This window comes from Lampris incognitus, chromosome 1 (genome assembly GCF_029633865.1).
Source record: "Lampris incognitus isolate fLamInc1 chromosome 1, fLamInc1.hap2, whole genome shotgun sequence".
Lineage (NCBI taxonomy): Eukaryota > Metazoa > Chordata > Actinopteri > Lampriformes > Lampridae > Lampris > Lampris incognitus.
The window spans coordinates 21,536,258-21,557,823 of record NC_079211.1 but is presented as its reverse complement, the minus strand read 5'-3'; the positions used below and the strand labels follow the sequence as shown (position 1 = coordinate 21,557,823).

The following is a 21,566-nucleotide window of genomic DNA, read 5'->3' as shown; positions in this document are numbered from 1 at the left end:
AGTGTTAAGGGTGGTCCTATAGCTAAATGCATGTGAAGAGAGAGACTTAACATCATAAGAGATCATTGTTTCATCCCCCTCCATAATGATGTCCTCACCTTAACCACAAAATCCATAGTGTTCTGAATTTGATGTTCATTACTTTCTGCCAACAGGTTAAGAATACATGCCAGAAACTTAGAGATGTTATAGGTCACCAAGTTAATCATACAAATAGGCCATAATGGCACATCCCGTTTATGTATCTTAGGTAAACCATACAGACTAGGTGTAGCTTCCCCTGGGTTTAATCTGGGTACAATATTGTGTCAATAGCATTTTCCTGACAGCTTCAGACAATCTATCACCTTTTTCCTGTAACCACTGCCTGAGTCTCGTTTCAGGGGCTCATAAGTATTTATGTCGCTAAGGAACATCATAATTTTCTCAACAACGACCATCCCTGACCCGGGGGGGGGGCTAAGAGTACATCTGTCACCATCTTTCAGTGCTGTGATTGCAAACATTCCCAGTCCTCTAAATAGTACACATCATCATTGTAACGCTAGTTAATGGTCACACCATATTTGCATACGAGACTGATCGTTGGTTTCTGTCGTTATGCGACTGTATTGTGTGGAGATAACTGCAGTCAGTTTAGACTGAAGAGGTCACTTAGATGAGTGATGAAATGTTTGTCAATAGACGTTGTATCCAGATGAACTGATTGAACTTTGTTTGATTTTCTTGCCTGGATTATTGAGTATGCATAAAGACATACCTCAGTTGAAAGTTTAAGTTCGGGCTTGACATTTGAAATATTTGCCACTGATGTAAATAAAATGCCAAATAATGCAGTTCCTTGTGGAAATCCAGCAGGCTTCTAGACACAAGAATAAGCTACACTGAGTTGAATCAAAACTCTCATGGTAGACCATTGGCACTTGGTAAATATTTTTCCCTCCAATTGATATTCAGATATTAATGTCAAAAATAAAATATATTAATGAAATTTCACCCTGAAATGACACATGAAATGGCAATTTGAAATTAAAAACTTGCTTAAATTGATCCAAAGGAGTTGAATCAAGTGCAACTGGACTTGGTATATATCCGTGACGACGTTTCGCCTCTCATCCAAGAGGCTTCCTCAGTTCGTGCCTTTCTGACTAGACCAAGCTAGTCTGACAGGCTGGTGATGAGACTCAGATCACCAGCCTGTCAGACTACTTTGGTCTAGTCAGAAAGGCACGAACTGAGGAAGCCTCTTGGATGAGAGGCGAAACATCTTCACGGATATATCCCAAGTCCAGTTGTACTTGATTCAACTCCTTTGGATAACCGTGACCTGAATGAATGAGAACATTCACAGACTTGCTTAAATTGACAATTGCATTGGAAAATGGAAGAAAAGAAAAAAACAATCACAAAAAGTAAATGGAAAATGATCAACATAAAGTAGCTTCTTTTTTTACATTTACCTTTGTTTTTCCATCTGCTGTTTCCATTTTTGTTTTTGGAGCTGAATGTAAATGAAGTAGCTGAATGTAAATCAAGAAGTGTAGCCCTCCCATCAGTCAAAGCAAGCGGCAGTTCAGTCTTATGTTCCTGTTCGTTCTACTTGGATAGGAGCCTCACGGTTTTCTGATCTGCTCTCCTTTTGCTGTGCCTTGTCTTAGCTGTAGTGAAATCCATTCAGTCCATTCCTTCCTTACAATGTTAAAGGTAGAATGAGTAGGATTTTCAGAAAAATCAGAGTGTAGACTCATACAAAAATAATACCTCTCAGTCATCACTTGACCCACTAGGCATGTGTGGCGGTGTCTGTATCTCTAGAGACTGTGTCCTTTGCCTGTATTTTCTGATTTTGCGGTGTATGGGATGTTTCTGGGTGTTAACCTTTGGGCAGCAGGACTCTATAAAAACATCGCAACCAGGTGCCAGGTCAAGATCGTAAGCTAGGATTCCAAGAGGAAGCTATGACAATGGTGGACACAGTGCCGAAAAGACGCAAATATAGTGAGGCGAAACGCCAAGCGGACAAAGCTAGTTCCAAAATGAGCGTGAATCTGGGGTTGGCTTTCACTACTGGTGAGCACTGAAGGGAGAGGATGGGAATGAAGAGTGACGTGGAGTTGGCGTGTACACTGGGATGTGTTCTGGCACCTGTGGTCTGGGGGCGCGCACTTCTGGTGTTGTTGAGTTGGGGAGGAGGGGCCAACTTTGAATGTTGTGTTTATGAACCGCAACTGACAAATCCTACTTGTTCTACCTTTAGACTGTTAATTCAACATCACTACTTCCTGCCGCTGCTTCACAGTAAAAGCCTTCCAGCTGTGTCTCCATGCTTCATCGTATTTGTTTTATTCCCACAAATGTTTTGGTCCCGTTTTATTTTCGGTGTAATAGAGAAATGAATACGTGTAATCAATATTATGTACTCAATTTATGTAGCAATGAAGCAGGAGCAACTGAAAACAGGACATGGCGTAGTTGGTCGCGGATTGTACATAGAATGTTCTGTGCTCTTTACTGCTGGTACATTTCTTTACTGCTCTTTACTACCACCTCATGTACATAGAACTCGAAAAATGAAAACGGTGAATGGAAAAGTGCAAACGGAAAGAGGAGAAAGAAAGTTGAGTGGAAAAGGGCTACTTTGTACCCTCGTGGTCATTTTCTGTTTTCTTTATCCAATTTCCAGTTGTTAAGCCTTTCTATTTTCTATTTCAAGTTTTCATTTTCACTCCATTTTCAAATTGTCATTTTCAATATCAAATTTCTATTTTCTATTTATTTAACATTTAATTGTGGTCTGGTTATTCCTAGTAGTAGACTAAAAATTAATTGTTTTTTCCTATTTTCATATTGGGTGAAATTTTGGTTAACCAGGTGTCTTCAAAAAAATTTATCCTCTGAATTGTTTTAATTTACTGGCAGTAATGATCACACACAGCTAAACCATATTCTTGAACCTCCATTTCAAGTTTGGTTTCAGATTCAAAGCAAGTTTAGCAGGGTAAAGCAGCATTCCCCCCCCAGTTATGCTGTCAACTTGCTAAACATGCTTTGTGACATACCCAACAGAAATAGAAAGTTGATGTTTTTCTTTTCTTTGTTTTGGTCATTGCCTCTGCTCTATTCTGTTAAGTTGTACTTGCTTGGCTTTTTTTTTTTCTCCTTGAAACCATTAGTTTGTCATTTCATTTTTCTTGTTTGTCTGCCTCATTTCTTCCATCACCTAACATGTTGTCTCCCCCCTCCTTGGGCTGTGTTGGTGCTCCAGAACCGACAAAACGTATGCTTTCCTTCCAAGGGTTGGCTGAGCTGGCGCACCGAGAGTATCAGTCAGGAGATTTTGAGGCAGCTGAGCGCCACTGCATGCAACTGTGGAGGCAGGAGCCTGATAACACAGGCGTGCTGCTGCTCCTGTCTTCCATCCACTTCCAGTGCCGTAGACTTGACAGGTAAGGTGGCTAAAAATGCACTTGGCACAGGAGGCAGAGAAGCACAGTAAATAATGGGGCCATTGGCACTTTTCCACATAGCTCTGCTGGTTTGCGAGTTCAAATACAACTGCTGAGCCATAGTTTAGAATTTTATCTCTGCCCGGTCAAGCGTCTTCTGTGTTCTTTCCTACCTAAAAATATTTTTCAGCTTCAGCGGTGGCCATGTTCATTCATTCTTTAGTAGTGTCATGGAGGTTATGGGTTTAGTATCATTTACCTTGTTTCGTGTTTTCTGTGCATCTCAGTGAATTCTTACTATGCAGAATACAGATTTGAGAGGCATCAACTTTCCATTGGTATTGGAAGTTGAGTTAATCAGTATAGTGTGTAATCATGTTCAGCATTGTAAGCATCTTTATTGTGATATGGATTTTCTTTCCCCAAACTTTTTGCTACATATCTCAAGGTGTCTATTCTGCGATTTTGTAATGGACTGTTATCCATTTTGGCCCTCAGGTCTGCTCATTTCAGCACCCTGGCTATCAAACAGAACCCAATGCTTGCTGAAGCCTATTCCAACCTGGGTAATGTGTACAAGGAACGCGGACAGCTGCAGGAAGCCATTGAACACTATCGACATGCCCTGAGATTGAAGCCGGACTTCATCGATGGATACATTAACTTGGCAGCAGCACTGGTGGCAGCAGGAGACATGGAGGGAGCTGTGCAGGCTTATGTGTCTGCCTTGCAATATAACCCTGTGAGTGATCTGTCATAAGCACACTTGATAGAAATGATTTAGAAACCCCCTCTTATTATGATAATGCTAGATGCAAGCATCAATATGTTGATCTGGGGTGTTGTGCAGTACTTTGTTTTGTTTCTCCCCCCCTACAGGATCTTTATTGTGTACGTAGTGACCTGGGCAACTTGCTCAAAGCCCTTGGACGTTTGGAAGAGGCCAAGGTATGTCGTAGTGGGTGGACATTTGTGGAGCTGTTTTGTTTTGTCTTTGCTTTTGTTCCTTAGAAATATGTTTTCAATGTCTCCCATTTGACCACTAAGGCCACAGATTTTCTTCCTTTTCAGCCTTTTAACATAATTATAAGCCTCCCCCTTCTTGCCCCAAGTCCTTCCATTGTACCTCCATGGCCCCCATACATCTCCGCACTTCAGGTCAGCAACCCTCCCAGTCAAGTGAAAGACAGGGAAAAGTAGCTTCCTCCCATTTCAGCTATGGTGAGCTTCTCGCTAACTTGGGAAGCATTGGCTTCGTGACTTTCCACTTCCCATACAAGGCACATTTTCTTTGTATTTGCGACGTATTCATCCATAGGTTCCAGTTTTTGTTGATTACTTAAGACAATTTTTTAAACTTTTTTTTATAGCATAGTTTTAAGTAGTTATCCCCTCCCTCTCCGCCCTTTACCACTGACTCTCTTAGGGCCCAGACCCTTTATGCTACCCTAACTTTTTACCAGAGGTCTGCCCTTCCCTTTTCAGGAAGAAAGGCTGCCCTATAAATTCATAGTGATTACTAGTTCTCATGTAACATTTAAATATTGGCCTAGTGAAGCCGGCTTTGGGGGGAAAATGCTGGCTCGGTCTTTAAAGAATAAATGAACTGATGAGAAGGTAGTTAATCTTTTGCAATGCAAACGATAAGATGGTCTCTAACCAAACCACTGTACTCCAATATTTTGTTCCAAGAACTTAATGCCACCTTCCCAAGCTTATTTTGTTCTCAGCACAGTTTCTGCCTGTGTGTTTTTTCTCATGCATTCTGCCCTTCATTTATCACTACAAGTCATTTCTCTATCAGTTGTTGAAACACTATCCCTGAGATGGGTTGAAACAGGAGATGTGGAGTTGTCGTCACTCTGGTTACAGGCCATCTTATTTGGTGCTAGAGGGGGGTTAAGGAGTGGGGAGGAGCACCAGGGAGTTACCAGCTTCCCTGCGCTGTCGCTCCGCCCCCCGCGCGCTTGCTGAGGATCGGTGGAGTGTGCGCGTTCAGAGCTGTCTTCCTGACCCTTCAGCTTTGAGAGGCTCAAGCACTACACTGCCATCTCGATATACAGCCCCATTAATACTGGTTTTACCATCGCCAATGGTAAAAAAAAAAATTGGCCCCAATTATCAAATCCGACACCCCCTGCTGTTAACTAGTGGGTTTAGGAGGGTTATTATACCTATGGGTCTGCGGTATGGCCAAGGCTGCGCCAGGCAGACAGCTCACTATCTGCACTCCACCGCCCGCGTCAGATGCTGCGTTAGAGAGACAGTATGAAGCACGCGCAGCAACAGCGATGACCTCTTTATTTCAGAGCTGTGGAGGCCTCTAGATACAAATAATTTAAACCACAGGCTTTTCTTTTTACCTCATTGGCCAGGAGTCAAGAAAGCAGGACAGGATAAAGAAAATCAAAGTATTGAGATCTTTTCTGTAAGAAAAAAAATACAAGAAAAGTAATGATTATTACTTCTTCCCTTTTCCTTCAAATATGCAATGATATTCCCAAAGAAATGTTATCAGTTCATTTGGGGAAGATCAAGCCAGTAACCCATCCTCCTTTTTGTAATATAGTTGGACTGGATTAATGAACTATTTAAAGCCTCATTTGACTGTGGTGCTATATGGAATGCATCTAAGCCTTTCTTCCATGCCCACTACCCATTCAAGCATTCTCTTTTGTTTTCATGAAAAGAATCCTTCATTGCATGAATGAAAATTGGAAACAGTTTAATTTTTTTTGTGATTTGGAAAAAACCAATTTTATTTCCATGTGAAAAAAGGATGACTTGTTTGCAAACTTATACTAACGATCTTGTTTTCTGATTTTGTCTCTTTTGGTTTTTTCCACAACTGATATTGTTATTTAGAAGGTTTCAGGTGGGTGACACTATTCCTGCGTAGGTGCCTGGCGGAAAGGAACACTAGGGCAGCATCAGTCCTCTCCTCTTCTTCCAGCCAGCTGCGACCACCACTCTGACAAAGTCCAAAAATATGGTAACGGGTTTGTAACTGCCAGCAAAAGAAAAACCACCTCACTCCATGCTTGAGCTCCTCTGTCTTGTGGCTTCCTTTTGAAGAGCAGAACAAGAAAAAAAAAAGTAACATAAAACAGTACCGTAAGCATTCCTTCTAAATGTTACACTGAACATCCAATTCTGTATTAAGTAAAAGGAAACTTGGATTGCAAGCAATAAACATGAAAAACAAGTAAGAAGCCTCTAACTCTTACAATGTCGGTTAATTTTCCTATTTTGTTTTATTTTTTCCTTCTTTATTTGGAGTTGCAGCGTTCTGATGATGCAGATATGCGCTGTGAGTCTGCAGTAGCGCAGGGGCTGCGCAGCGATACCTTCCAAGTAACCCTAAAGGCAGCAAGCGCAAGCAAGCAATCCCTGCCCCCTTTCAACCCCTTCGGCCTGTTGGTTGCGGACCTCTCCCCACCCTCTGCCAGCCTCGCACCCAAAAGTACCCTCGTCTCAGAGAATTGGCTCTCATTATGCTTTTTTTGTTTGTTTTTTTTTAAGAACATTTTGTTTATCAAAGGTGATGTTTTGTTTTGTTGTGATGAATATTTTCATGTTTTCTATTTACATTTTAAGTGTTACGGGTTTTTTTTTAAAATTCGGTTCCCCACAATTTAAGCAGAGGTGGCATTAAATCCCTCTCTCTATCCTGAGAAACTGTGTGGGTACTGAGCGTGTGCCAGTCTGGCGCATCAGGGGTTCTGCTGGGGGCTCCGGGTCTGCAGCTGTCTCACCTGGCCAGTCAGAGCGCAGCGGTCAATCAGTGACTACTGCAAGCAGCAGAGTCACGCAAGCGGCGGTATGCAATGGTGGTGGTTGTAGACGCACCTGCGCGCCAGCGAGCACTTGTGCGCATGCATTACAGGGACCTTCACCTTCACGCAATGTCCAACATCAAAGGTTGTGAAAAATCATGGACAAATATATTCTACAGCTGTCTAGCTGTTAAGCTGATAAATGACTATTCTTATTTGTTATGTGAAAATGGCTGCTTTTTGTTATAACTAGTTTAATTTATCTAATATGGCTCCCTCGTGTTTTGTGAGGAGGAGGTCATAACTGGAGATTGAGGTCTTGCGTTTTGGTGTTGGTTGGATCTGCGCAGCGTAGGAAAAAGCAATGCAGCTTTGCGCGGCAGACTTGCGCATGCGAGCCCATGCTGCAGATTCACTTTTTGCCAACATTGAGGACTGTCACTAATTCTACTTTCCCTGCCCTTTTTGTTTTCTTCTTTTTTTTATTCTCAAACTTCTATTTGTTTTATTTTACAATCCCCTGTCTTCCCATCTACATACTATACCTTCCCCATTCTGCCCCTTCCTTTCCTGTGGTTTTTCATTTTTAACCCATTCAAGGCTTGTTACCTGAAAGCCATTGAGACTCAGCCCAACTTTGCAGTTGCTTGGAGCAACCTGGGTTGTGTGTTTAATGCCCAGGGAGAGATATGGTTGGCCATACACCACTTTGAAAAGGTGAGATGGAATAGTTTACACCTAACATGTTCTGCATCATTTGAACTTGCTACTTTCTGTCTTGGTCCAAATACTCTTGTGTTACATCAAATGTTTGATTCTTATTTCCAGGCAGTAACTCTGGATCCGAATTTCCTGGATGCTTACATTAATTTGGGCAATGTTTTAAAAGAGGCCCGCATCTTTGACAGGTGAGTGTTCCCCACTGAATGGAAAACAGTGAGATACTGCCTCATTCATTTCAAGTTTGTAATCTTTTTGTTCATAACTCATCACTGCACCACACCTTATATGAAATTACAAAATGTCAGCGATATTGCCAAAACTTTATTTCAGTTTTACTTTGTTTATATTGTGTCAGTGTTTCTCATACAAATATTCAAGCAGGGTGACTTTAACCTACCCATAATGCCACTGTTGGTCCTTATACTGTGCTAAACTAGATATTCTCTTTTTACTTGGACTAATTGCCCTGCAAAAGCAGTGCAGACAACTAGAATATTTAAGAAATGGACAACTTTATTGTCATAAGAGAACTCCATGCAGTACTTGCATCTGTCAGATGGCTCTCAGGACAATAGTTAATGGTTAATAATCTTGTTTATTAAAATGCATATGTATTGACTCTAGTAATAGGTTTAAATGGTAGGTCATCTACCCTCATTTTGTCCACTTATTGTGTTAGTAATGGGCTGATGTCTTGGGCCTCCTTAACATAAAAAGAAAAAATAATGAACTTTACTGGTTTTGAGGAGGAGGACGAAATGGCTGCAGGCAAAAGATGTGTTATCACTAAATTGTAAAAGTTTGGCTGGTAAACATCACTTGTATCTGGTTTCAGAGCTGTGGCGGGCTACTTACGAGCCCTGAGCCTTAGCCCCAATCATGCTGTCGTCCACGGCAACCTGGCATGTGTCTACTACGAGCAGGGCCTCATCGACTTGGCTATTGACACCTATCGACGAGCTATTGAATTGCAGCCCCACTTCCCTGATGCTTACTGCAACCTGGCCAATGCGTTGAAGGAAAAGGGCAATGTAAGGCAGGACGTGTGTGTTGGTGTGTCCCTTTTCCTCTAAAGGTTGCTATGTGCTTAAAACCAGATTTCCACAACGAGATAGATGTGTGCTATTCCCTCAGACCATATTTGTCTCACTGCACTTGTTTGTGCATACGCCTATTGCATTTTATCCATGCACTTTGCTTTGCATACCCACATCCTATGGCATTGTGTGGAAGAATGCACAATGCTTCCATGTATGGAGAGAAGAAATACAGTGAAGTATGATATAATAGTGAGTTTTTTGTGGTTATAAATTGTTTGCATTGCAAACAATTTATAACCACTTGAGTCAAAAGCCAGATAATCTGTCTTCCAAAATCTAATTTCCCCATAAACACTTGATGTTAAAATGCATTTTGGGTGATCTGACACCAATCAGACTGCCCTCATTCGTATATGCAGTGACATAAAAGACACAATTGGGGTATAGTTTATATGAATTTAGGTTTAAAAGTGCCTAACAGACACCCCAGGAGGTGGTTAAAGTAGGACAGGGCAGTACATTGACTTTTTATGTTATATCGATATATTTTCAAACAAGATACAGGATGAGACAATACCATATATATCGATATAGTTTGATGTTGCGTTAAAATACATAACCCGTTTCTAAACACTAGAATGACCGGGATTTCACTCCTACCTAAAACGACCATGGGCGGTCAAATTGGCAGCCGATTTTTAAACTCTATATTCTGTCAAAATAAATACCCAACTGAGATATTAATGCATTGTATAGGTTAGTATGTCTGTTAGAAAACGACTGACACCAAAATTAACATTTTAACAACTATAATACTATTTTTAAACTTCAGAGAGACATGGTTGAACTTGAATAGCAAAATTTTAAAAGTGAAAATATTACCTGAAAAACAAAACGGAAAAGACATATTGCTAATCTAACAAACATAACAAGGCCTATAAAATGTGAAATGTAAAAAAAGAACAGAAAATAAATATAGAAACAGTCCCAAACAACGACCGGAACTGAAAAACTACAAGAATGACTGCGGGTGGTCATTTTGACAGCCACGGTTTTTAAACTCTATATTCTGTCAAGATAAATACCCAGTTGAGCTATTAATGCATTACACATGCATAACACCCATCCCATGTAGCTATATAAATTCTGCTATGAATAGTAGTAGTACTGTGGACTGGCCCTGGGTACGGTTTCAAACTAAATGGTGCTATTACCTGTACGCTTTTAAACTATTTTAATGCTACTCTATTTTAAACTAAAATAACTGGCGGTGCCTCCAAATAAATTTAGGATGTATGTTGCATGCATGTTGTGATGTATTATGCGCTGTATATTTTAAAACGGGGAAGGAAACCCTGTCTTTGCATTTTATTTTGTTTTAACAAAAGTGCTTGTGACGTCTCATATGTGGCTTTGACTTACAACTGAACATTTAGCCCACTTTGTAGAAAATACCGAGAAATATATAGTGTGTCGTCATCCAGCCTAAAAATACCGAGATATAATTTTTGGTCCATATCGCTCAGCCCTAGGTTAAAGACTAATTGTTGCTGAAAGTTGGTTTGGTGTGATTCGAGCTGTCTGTCCAAGCCATGTCATCTACTTCCAGATGTTTTAAAAATACTCTCTCCATTTGGGGAGAATATTTCTCATACAGGGAAGCGCTGCAAGTCTTTGATTTCTATCGAACAATTGGAGATTAATTTGAATGAATAAATGCAGCGTGGAGAGATTGCACCCAGATAGTATCTGGATACAAGTTGCATAAAATGCCAAATAACTTTCCTTTTTGTATATATGTCAGCTTGCTAATTTATTTGTATTATTTTATTTATTTTAAAAAATCTGTGGCTAACATCTGTACCAGGTATCAGAGGCAGAGGAGTGCTACAACACAGCCTTACGTCTATGCCCAACCCATGCTGACTCCCTCAACAACCTTGCCAATATCAAACGTGAGCAGGGCAACATTGAAGAGGCTGTCCAGCTCTACAGGAAAGCTCTGGAGGTAAGTATGGAACATACTGATTTGAATGATCCCCCCCCCCCCATCATCCCTTATAATGAAAAAAAAAACCATTACCTTTAATTTGAAGGTCGTGTTTGGTCTTTTGCTTTTGAGGACGTCATGACATCTTTCACTTGGCAAGCGAGTAACCTGAGCAATTTTCTCATTAGGTCTTCCCGGAATTCGCGGCTGCTCATTCTAACCTGGCCAGTGTCCTGCAGCAGCAGGGAAAACTTCAGGAAGCCCTCATGCACTACAAAGAGGCCATCAGGTTAGAAGCTTAGATTAAAGATGGTTGTCATTGTACAGTAAGTTTGGGTTGCCACAAGCTGCTAGAATTGATTCAGTGTGTTGTCTAAAGTAAAGCAAATGTCCAGAATTGTGTCTTGGGTAATTCAACACCATTCCTCCTTGGAAAATTCTATGCTTGGTGTAAGTAAATCTGACTTGAGATCAAGCATTTGAGGCCATCATGTCATTCCCGCCAGGCGGTAGTCTGGGAAGGGATGTCGCATTTTTCATGTGTTTTTCTCTGTCCGCGGCTTATCTCACATACTTCTGGGACTATCGGGCTTAAATTCCTCTTGCAGTTATGACTGTATCATCAAGAACCTCTTGTTGCAGTGATTCAAAACCTTTGAAAAACATTTGTTCTCACTACTGCCGCTCCCTCTCTATCTCGCTCGACCAACGCTGCTCTCTGTCGCTGCCCAATCTAAGTCAACCGTGCGACTCACATCTCCAGTTTACTTTGATCGAGCAGTGACAGTGTCAAAACATTACGCATTCCAGTACGAGTCTTGATAGTAAAGAAGAAATCGATCGTATTTCTTTAGTCAGCAAATCATTCACTGCTGTTCTCAGCACAGGAGAACTGGAGGAACACTGGAGGAACCAAAATGAATTGCCTCTGCACTGCCTGTTGGCACCTATGTCGTATTGGACTCGAATTTAGCTTTATGGCATTTACTCATGTTGTTCTCTCCTGCCTGGATTCTTGCTTGTGTTGTATCACCTCCCAGATGTACATTGCTTTGGATATAAGCATCTGCTAAATGAAATTGTAATTGTAAAAACAATAACCTGTCTTTTTTTTCCCCTTCATAATATAATAAAGTTGGGTAAACCGCTTACGCTTGCGTATGCATGACTCACATCTATGGTTGACTCAAGATCGAGCAGTGACATAGTTGTTAAAAGGATTTTGATAATCCAAAAAAATGCGAAAGCTACAGTGGACTATGATGTTTGCGGATGACATTTTGATCTGTAGCAAGAGTAGAGTGCAGGTTGAGAGCCTGGAGAGGTGGATGTATGCACTGCAGAGAAGAGGAATGAAAGTCAGTAGGAGCAAGATGGAATAAATATATGTGTGAATGAGAGGGAGGGCAGTGGAATGGTCAGGATGCAAGGAGTAGAGGTGATGAAGGCGTATGAGTTTAAATACTTGGGGTCAACTGTCCAAAGTAATGGGGAGTGTGGAAGTGAGGTGGAGAAGAGAGTGCAGGCAGGGTGGAGTGGATGAGAAGAGTGATTTGCGACAGAAGGGTACCAGCCCGAGTTAAAGGGAAGGTTTACGAGATGGTTGTGAGACCAGCTATGTTATATGGTTTGGAGACAATTGCACTGATGGGTGACAGGAGGCGGAGCTGGAGGTGGCAGAGTTGAAGATGCTAAGATTTTCATTGGGAGTGATGAAGAAGGACAGGGTTAGGGACAGCTCAGGTTGGACAGTGTGGACACAAAAGCAAGAGAGGTAAGATTGCGATGGTTTGGACATGTGTGGAGGAGAGATGCTGGGTATATTGGGAGAAGGATGCTGAATATGAAGCTGCCAGGGAAGAGGCAAAAGGAAGGCCAAAGAGGAGGTTTATGGATGCAGTGAGAGAGGACATGCAGGTGGCTGGTGTGATAGAGGAAGATGCAGAGGACAGGAAGAGATGGCATCGGATGATCCGCTGTGGCGACCCTCAACGGGAGCTGCCAAAAGTAGTTGTAATAGAGTCTTTAAATAAATGAAACATAACAAGGACACTGTGTCATAGATGTGTAGCAACAAACATTCTTGGATATCGAAAATGGTATGACCCATCCATCCGTCTGTCCTCCCCACAGATGGACTCATTAACTGTGAGTAATTGAGCAAGCAACTGTGAGTAATTGAGCAAGTGAGCTTAACTGTGAATGAGTGAGGAAATAACAGGCTATAGCAGATGTTTCACATCTAAAAATCTATTGAAACTGTACAAATACAAATCTTAATTACACTTATGTGCTCTCTGACAGCCATCTTTGTACAACACGCTCCGCATCGAAATTGGCAACTGCTGGTCCTCAATGCTTATGTATAGCAGTTTCCACAATATTTCAACTGAAAGGTTGCGCTGCCGATCTGTTTTAATGTGCTTCATGGCATTGAAGCCACGTTCACAGGCAGCGGTGAATAGTGGGAGCAGGAGGATTAGGTCAACCACCATCAGCAGGTTGGGGGAGCTCTGCAGCCTATTGGGGTCTGTTAAAACATCTGCTCATACCTTGCTTTGTTGACCTGGGGGAGCGCTTTGATCCCTACTTTTGTGCTTGGCCACTCATGATGCCTTGCCTATCCCCTGGCACAGCCCACCCTATCCAGTATGACAGTAAAGTGGTCTGTGAAGACATGGAGATGGTCTGCTCCATAACTGGCCAGGTCTGCCTCCTCTGCAGGCCACTTCCTCGGATGAGGGGATGAGAATGCTGAGGTGGCAAGAGTCTGAGGGGAGGAGGAGTTTGTTGATGATTTTGAAGGCTGTTTCTGTGCTATGCTGTGAGCGGAAACCAGATTGAAATGGTTCAAACAGGTCATTGGAGATGAGGTTAGCTTTGAGTTTGGGTGGCGACAACACATTACAGTATTTTTGACAGGAAGGGGGGATTGGAGATGGGCTGGAAGTTGCTCATGATATCAGGGTTGAGTCCAGGTTCTTTAAGTATGGGGCTGACTGCAGCCAGTTTAAGTGTATGGGGGATTGAGCCAGAGCTGAATGAGGAGTTAGATTTCTGTGGTGAGTGGGGAAATAGCTGGGACACTGCCCTTAATAAGATTGGATTGGATCCAGAAGACAAGTGGAGCTTCTCATTCCTAGCATAAGGTTGGACAGCTCCATTGGGGATACAGGGGAGAACTTGGCCAGGAGCTGAGTTGTAAAAAGTGGGGGGGGGGGGCTGGGAGGTAGAGAGGGTGGGGGAGGTGGTCAGGTTGCTGTAGATGGTGCCAGTTTAAGTTTGGAAAAATGAAAGGCAAGAGTTGCACTTGGTAACTGTGAAGGAATTGGATGTATTGTCACTGGGTTTGAGACGTTTTATTGTGGAAAGGAGAGCCTTAGGGTTGGTGAAGCCAAAGTGTATGAGTAGTGAGTAGTAGGTGGACTGGGCTGTGATGAGAGCGTCTTTGTGTTGTTGAAGGTAGTCCGAGTAGGCTTGGAGATGCACACCAATTTTCTCGGAGAGTCTTTGAAGCTGGCGCTTGCAGGATTTCATTTGATGGGGTTCAGAAGTATACCAGGGAGCTGAGTGTGTGAATGAGACCGTTTTGGTTTTAATGGGAGCCAGCTGATCAGGGCAGGAAGCGAGTGTGTCATTATAATCGTAGACAAGATCAGCGGGCTTATTAGACAACAGGAGAGGGTAGGCAAACATTTTACTGGCAAGAGAGGTAGAAAGAGCTGAGGGGGAGATAGATTTTAGATTTCTGAAGGATATTATGTGTTTGTCTTTCAGGATGGGGATAGGGATGTCACTGTCCATGGTGATTGCCAGGTGGCCAGAGATATTGAGGTTGAGGCTGAATAATTGATGTATTGTGAGACAGTAGAGGAGACCAAATCCAGGATGTGACCATAGCTGTGAGTGGGGAAGTTGATATGTTGTGTGAAGTTGAAGCATTGTAGTGGTTCCAGAAATTCTATGGCAGATTTACAGTCAGTGTCATCAATTTGGATATTAAAATCACCCAGGAGGAGAACGGAAGGTGAGATGCCACATAGCTGAGTCAGAAAGTCAGAGAAGGAGGGATTTGGCTTATTTATTTATTTATTTATTTATTTATTGGGGGGGAGGGGGGGTAAACAATGGCAGTGACCAAAGGGGAATGGGGAGAGTTTGAAGGCAAGGTATGTGGGGAAAAATGAGTGGCAGGAATGGAAATGGTGGTTGTTTTTACCACAGTCCTTGTCTATAATATCAGAACATTGCTGGGTTCTATGTTAAGTACACTGAGAGAGGGCCATGAAACCGGGATCAAATTCCATGTATGTGCAAGCCTATATGGCCAATAAACTTGATTGTGATTGATGTCATTACTGTAAACATTAGCAACACCACCTCCCCGCCCCTCAAGATGAGGTTTGTCAATGTATGTGAATCCTGTGGGTGTGGTCTGGTTTAGTGAGAAATAGTCCAGGGGTTTGTCAGGCAGAGGAAATCAAGGTTACTGTCAGTTATAAATTAATTCAGAATGAGGCTTTTGTTACTGAGAGACCGAGTGAACAAAACCGGTTTCAGATGATGTTGCTTTGTGATAGGTTGTGAGGACTGAGGAAGGGGGCAGAGACTGGACTGATTTCATGTGTCATTTGTTGTGGTAGGGTAATGTCTGATAATATGGTTAAACATAATGCCGCATGCAATATCCACTGTTGGAAAGCATGACCTGTGATACATTAATTATGATTGCTGAGCTTTTATACCGCCCTCCCCCCCTTTTGGTTTTTCTCTCCAATTTTTAGAATCAGCCCCACATTCGCTGATGCCTATTCAAACATGGGCAACACATTGAAGGAAATGCAAGATGTACAAGGAGCTTTGCAATGCTACACCCGTGCCATCCAGATTAACCCTGCCTTTGCCGATGCTCACAGCAATCTGGCCTCGATCCACAAGGTATGGAGAAGCAAGCTCATGCTGTTTTTGGGTAAAATTGTATTTCTCCACTCTCTGAGTTTGACTTGCAAAGACACTGCTATTAAGAGGACTTGAGACAATATATTGCTAATAATTAACTTTCTTATTTCAGGACTCTGGCAATATTCCAGAGGCCATTGCATCATACCGCACAGCCTTGAAACTGAAGCCAGATTTCCCTGATGCCTACTGCAATTTGGCACACTGCCTGCAGGTATTTATTACTTAATTGGTTTAAGCCTGCCATGTACCACCCTTTTTTCTGTCCTGTTAAACATATACATGTCAACTTTATGTCCATGTTGATGGATAAATTCTGTCTACAATACCTTATGCTTGTCACTGTTTTCAGATTGTGTGTGACTGGACCGACTATGATGAGCGGATGAAGAAACTTGTGAGCATTGTGGCTGATCAGCTGGATAAGAACCGTCTGCCTTCAGTGCACCCTCACCATAGCATGCTATATCCACTCTCCCATGGTTTCCGTAAGGCCATTGCCGAACGGCACGGCAACCTTTGCCTGGATAAGGTACACGCACCGATCAAAGCAAGTAAACTTCGTATTTTTGTGGCTTGAAAGGTGGCTGGTGATACTGTGGTGTCTGCAGGGACATGGGCCTTAACTTGACATGGTACGAGTTCTGTATAGTCACAAGTGTAAAGAAAAAAGTGACAGATGTAAAGCTGGTGCCTGTGGGGATGATGGTTTGGTACAAGGCTCAATGAAAATTAACCAAACAAAGAATTTAGGATACTTTTTTGTGTGTGTGTATATATATATATATATATATATATACTATCAGCCTTATTCTAGTGCTTTGATGGTTCTGTCATAAATTGTTGTCTGTCTCTTTGCAACCGGGGTCTTATACGACTGCTTGTTTACTTCACAGATTAATGCTCTACATAAGCCTGCTTATGAGCATCCTAAAGATCTGAAAGCCAGTGGAGGTCGACTGCGTATTGGCTATGTCAGCTCTGACTTTGGCAACCATCCTACTTCCCACCTGATGCAGTCCATCCCTGGCATGCACAACTCTGAGAAGTTTGAGGTTCTTGACCCTGACTTTCAGTCTCCACTCTAGATCTAAAACCTATATGATATATTTCATATAAGATCTGGACTTCTCTTATGATCATTAATTTTAAAGGCTTGGTTTATGCATGAAATTTTTGACTCATTGTTTCTCTGCAGGTGTTCTGCTATGCCCTCAGCCCTGATGATAGTACCAACTTCCGTGTGAAAGTGGTAGCAGAGGCTCATCACTTCACTGACCTTTCACAGGTAAATGTTAATGAAGAGGTTGTTTCCCAGTCAGTTTGTTCTATGGGAGTTTTTTTTTCTTCTAATTAACATTTGCTCGGCCTCGTCTTCTGCCAGATTCCATGCAATGGCAAGGCAGCTGACCGTATCTACCAAGATGGAGTCCACATCCTAGTGAACATGAATGGATACACCAAGGGAGCTCGCAATGAGCTGTTTGCCCTGCGCCCTGCACCCATCCAGGTCAGCTTCATGTCTGGTTTCTGGTTTTATTACAATTAAGTAATAAAAAGCTGCAGGCAGTGTGCCAATATTTTGGCTTTCCTAAAGCATAATGTGACAGGTAACTATCAGAAGGAATTGGTGGATGGTACTCACTGAAACAAGTAAATGACTCTGCCACATTACACGGATATCTGCATTGATTAACCCCGGAGCTGGGCCAACTGAGTTGATGTCATTTGATGAACAATACCCCTAAAGGCTAACTTGCAGTCATTTGCAAGCTATGCAGTGGTTGCAGAAAACTGTCTACCAAAGATGTACAAAATAGTAGATCTTTGCAAACATGTTTTGTAGCCACTCCTTTTCCATTTGAATTGGTCTTGCTTGCTTTGGTTTATTATTCATATCACTCGATAATAGAAGTCAGGATTCAATTTCAGTTACACACATCTTAAATTAATTGAGAAAAGTTCACGTATTGCTAGTTGTTCTGCTTGCAGTTGTGAATCAAATTTTGATGGGGAAGGTCATTAAATGTGGACAAGATGCACACACAAATGAAATCCTATTTATAATTTGTTTACTCTTCTCAATCAGGCTATGTGGCTGGGCTATCCAGGAACCAGTGGGGCTCCTTTCATGGATTACATCATCACTGACAAAGAGACGTCCCCCTTTGAAGTAGCAGAGCAGTATTCTGAAAAATTAGCCTACATGCCTCACACTTTCTTCATTGGAGACCATGCCAACATGTTCCCTCACCTGAAGGTAAAACTATCTATTTTATTTTTTTTAATTTTTTTATTTTTATTTAAGTCACTTGATCAGTATCAAATTGCTGAATTTTTCCCTAGATGCTTTGTTTTGGGCCCAGATTTTTGGTTAACCAAGCAGGTTTTAAGCAATGTTTACACTCTGTAATGTGTGTGTGTGTGTGTGTGTGTGTGTGTGTGTGTGTGTGTGTGTGTGTGTGTGTGTGTGTGTGTGTGTGTGTGTGTGTGTGTGTTTTAACATACATGTTTTTTTTTGTAATCTACAGAAAAAGGCTGTAATTGATTTCAAATCCAATGGACATATCTTTGACAACCGCATTGTACTCAATGGTATTGATCTGAAGGCCTTCTTGGACAGTCTTCCGGATGTGAAGGTAGTAAAGGTGAGTGCAAAAATTAAATAGATTTAACTTGATTAAGATTGACTTGAGCTGCATTTCTAATTAACTCTGTAATCCTGTTTGATGAGAAAATATAGATGTACAATATTAAATTTATTGTAAGATAATTTATATATTTGCCGTCCGCGGTGGCGTAGCGGTCTAAGCATCGGCTTGGTGTCGATGCAGTTGCCCACTGGGGACTGGGGTTCGCGCCCCGGTCTCGTCAGATCCGACTATGGCCGGACTCGGTGAAGCGGCAATCATTGGCAATGCTGTCTTCGGGAGGGGGGCGGAGTCGGCTTGTGTTCGTCATGTGAATGCGTCTCTGTGTGTGTCGGAAAAACAGTGGTTCGGCTTGGATTCGCCTTGTCACGAAAGTGGGGAGGCGCTTTCCTTCGAGACTGCCGGCCGGAGAGATGCAGTTGGCGAACGCATGCAATACGAGGGTGGGTGTTTGAATTAAAATAGGGATCAATTGGCCACTAAATTGGGAGAAAAAAGGGAAAAATCAGAAATAAATTTATAAAAAAAAAAAAAGATAATTTATATATTTTACACAAAACCACAGTGTTGCAGATAAAGTTGTTAAATACATCAGGGATTTTCAAAGTGTAAGACAGTGAGCCTCCCTTCAGAGAACATCAAGTCACTGGGGCCGTCCCCATTTTAATAAAAGGCCTAATAATAATCAACTGCAAAAAAAAAAAAGTTATGGTAAGATCTACCTAAAACGTCCATGAGCCATCAAAAAGACCGCTTGTAATTTGCGCGTGATCATGCGCGTCATGTCACTATTTACGACATGTGTTGGTTGCATCATTTCCTTCACGAAGTTCATTGCTGTGTCCTAGAAACACACTAGCGTTCTCCAGGGCAGAGTAATAATCTAAACTTGATTTTTGATTATGGCCAACATGTCTGGTTACAGACGCCATTTCTGATGCACCATGACTACTACCGCGGCGTTGCAGTATTTACAGGCGTTGGACAGCGGCGATTTTGAATTGTTTGAAAAATGGTATTAAAGTTGCTAAAATGTTAATTCTGGTGTCAGTCGTTTCTTAAAAGACATAATAACATATGCAATGCATTAATATCGCAATTGGGTATATAATATCTTGACAACCAGGGTCTTGACGGCCCACGTGTCCAGGTAACGTAATGCGCTACCTGGACTCAAGTTGAGGCTTGATCAACCCTGACTGGTTCGCTCAGGTGAGGGTGTCTGATGTTAAGACCCAAAACACCCAATGACCCCGGGTTTATTACTCACGATGTGTCCAGGTTTCACCACAAGGTGTATCAAAGAACTACCTTAATGGGAGCAGTGAGTCAACATTTTGGCTGCACACAGATGGTGGATGCGTGGCTGTACTGATCATGCTTTCTGTTGGGTGCAGACATTCTCTTGTGTTTCCCTGCTTTTTTCCCCTGAAACTCTTTGGCATCCCCAGGGGAGGCAGGCCTCACACTTTGAAAAATGCTGAAATACATTAATTTACTTAGTACAGTTTTAAGTAGGCATGATATAAAGGTTTGAAACTTTTTTTCTTTATCCAATAATTTCCTTTTTAATTTGAACTGTTCTCTTCACTCTGACCAGATGAAGTGTGACAACAGCCAGGAGCCTGTTGGGGACAACAATGGAGCTCTATCCATGCCTGTAATCCCCATGAACACAGCAGCTGAGGCGATCATCAACATGATCAACCAGGGCCAGATACAGGTCACAATCAATGGCTTCACTGTCAGCAATGGCCTGGCCACCACACAGGTACATATTTCACATCGGCACAGACATGTGCACAAACATACTTTCCCATGAGCATTTCCTGTATTTATTTTGTAGATGTTTGAGGTGAAGGTAGTTTGCTTCCTAGACCCAGGTAAACTCTTAGGCCAGTATGACATAAGTTGGTGTTAATATAATGTAAATTGAAAATGTTGTTGGTAATAAGATCAAATAGTATATTCATTAAATTTTTCTAGCTGTAGAAATACCTTGGCAGAGAATAGATCATATAGCCACCCACTCTTGAGTTACATGTATCAACGCTATTATGAAATATCAAAACAACTTGTAGACAAGGGCAAGAGTGGCAATTATTTTAGCATGCTGCTTTTCTAGATGTTTTCAGCTGAAGAGGTTACAGCCCCAGGGACTGTGGCCTTTCAGGTATGGAGTGCTAAAATTGAGAATACAAAAATAAGCGATGAGAGAAAATGGTGGCAAAGATTTCTCTATTTAAAATTCTACTTGCCAAAGCAGCACCAACTACCCGTAGTCATCAACAGGCTGGCCATCTCTGTGTGGCCCCCACAGACAACACCTGTTACTGTGTATGACAGAAAGTTGAGAAGCCAGTATATCTTTCAACAGTATTGTCTTATCTTCAATTTTAGATTAACAACAAAGCTGCCACCGGAGAGGAGGTCCCACGCACTATTGTTGTGACAACTCGTTCCCAGTATGGTCTCCCAGAGGATTCCATTGTCTACTGCAACTTTAATCAGCTCTACAAGATTGACCCACCTACCCTGCAGATGTGGGCCAATGTAAGTTAAATAGCGAGATTTGGTTTGAACCTAAAAATTTTGTGTGTGTGTGTGCGCACACACACACACACACACACACCCACAAAGGTGCACACACACACACATATATATGTACATATACAGTGCATCCGGAAAGTATTCACACCCCTTCACTTTCCCCACATTTTGTTATGTTACAGCCTTATTCCAAAATAGATTAAATTCCTTTTTTTCTCATCAATCTACATACAAAACCCCGTAATGACAAAGCGAAAAAGGTTTTGTAGAAATTTTTGCAAATTTATTGAAAATAAAAAACTGAAATATTGCATGTACATAAGTATTCTCACCCTTTACTCAGTACTTGGTTGAGGCAACCTTGGCAGCGATTACAGCCTCAAGTCTTCTTGGGTATGAAGCTACAATTTTGGCACACCTTTATTTGGGGT

General features: G+C 41.8%; 1 protein-coding gene across 5 annotated transcripts in view; it reads left to right on the top strand.

Moving 5' to 3' along the window:
• Positions 1 to 21,566, top strand: part of ogt.1 (O-linked N-acetylglucosamine (GlcNAc) transferase, tandem duplicate 1) — a 37,913-nt gene that overhangs the window by 11,191 nt on the left and 5,156 nt on the right. For 2 of the 5 annotated variants that reach the window (XM_056272810.1, XM_056272786.1), the window contains exons 2-19: positions 3,266 to 3,446; positions 3,945 to 4,188; positions 4,326 to 4,394; positions 7,823 to 7,939; positions 8,051 to 8,130; positions 8,781 to 8,976; positions 10,853 to 10,993; positions 11,164 to 11,264; positions 15,760 to 15,913; positions 16,047 to 16,148; positions 16,287 to 16,466; positions 16,831 to 16,989; positions 17,133 to 17,222; positions 17,319 to 17,444; positions 18,024 to 18,194; positions 18,466 to 18,582; positions 20,186 to 20,356; positions 20,986 to 21,138. In XM_056272810.1, the coding sequence (XP_056128785.1) occupies positions 3,266 to 3,446; positions 3,945 to 4,188; positions 4,326 to 4,394; positions 7,823 to 7,939; positions 8,051 to 8,130; positions 8,781 to 8,976; positions 10,853 to 10,993; positions 11,164 to 11,264; positions 15,760 to 15,913; positions 16,047 to 16,148; positions 16,287 to 16,466; positions 16,831 to 16,989; positions 17,133 to 17,222; positions 17,319 to 17,444; positions 18,024 to 18,194; positions 18,466 to 18,582; positions 20,186 to 20,356; positions 20,986 to 21,138 (2,552 nt within the window). Of the gene's footprint in view, positions 1 to 3,265; positions 3,447 to 3,944; positions 4,189 to 4,325; positions 4,395 to 7,822; positions 7,940 to 8,050; positions 8,131 to 8,780; positions 8,977 to 10,852; positions 10,994 to 11,163; positions 11,265 to 15,759; positions 15,914 to 16,046; positions 16,149 to 16,286; positions 16,485 to 16,830; positions 16,990 to 17,132; positions 17,223 to 17,318; positions 17,445 to 18,023; positions 18,195 to 18,465; positions 18,583 to 20,185; positions 20,357 to 20,985; positions 21,139 to 21,566 lie in introns of all 5 variants that reach the window. The other 3 variants (XM_056272802.1, XM_056272779.1, XM_056272794.1) reach the window with 2 other exon arrangements.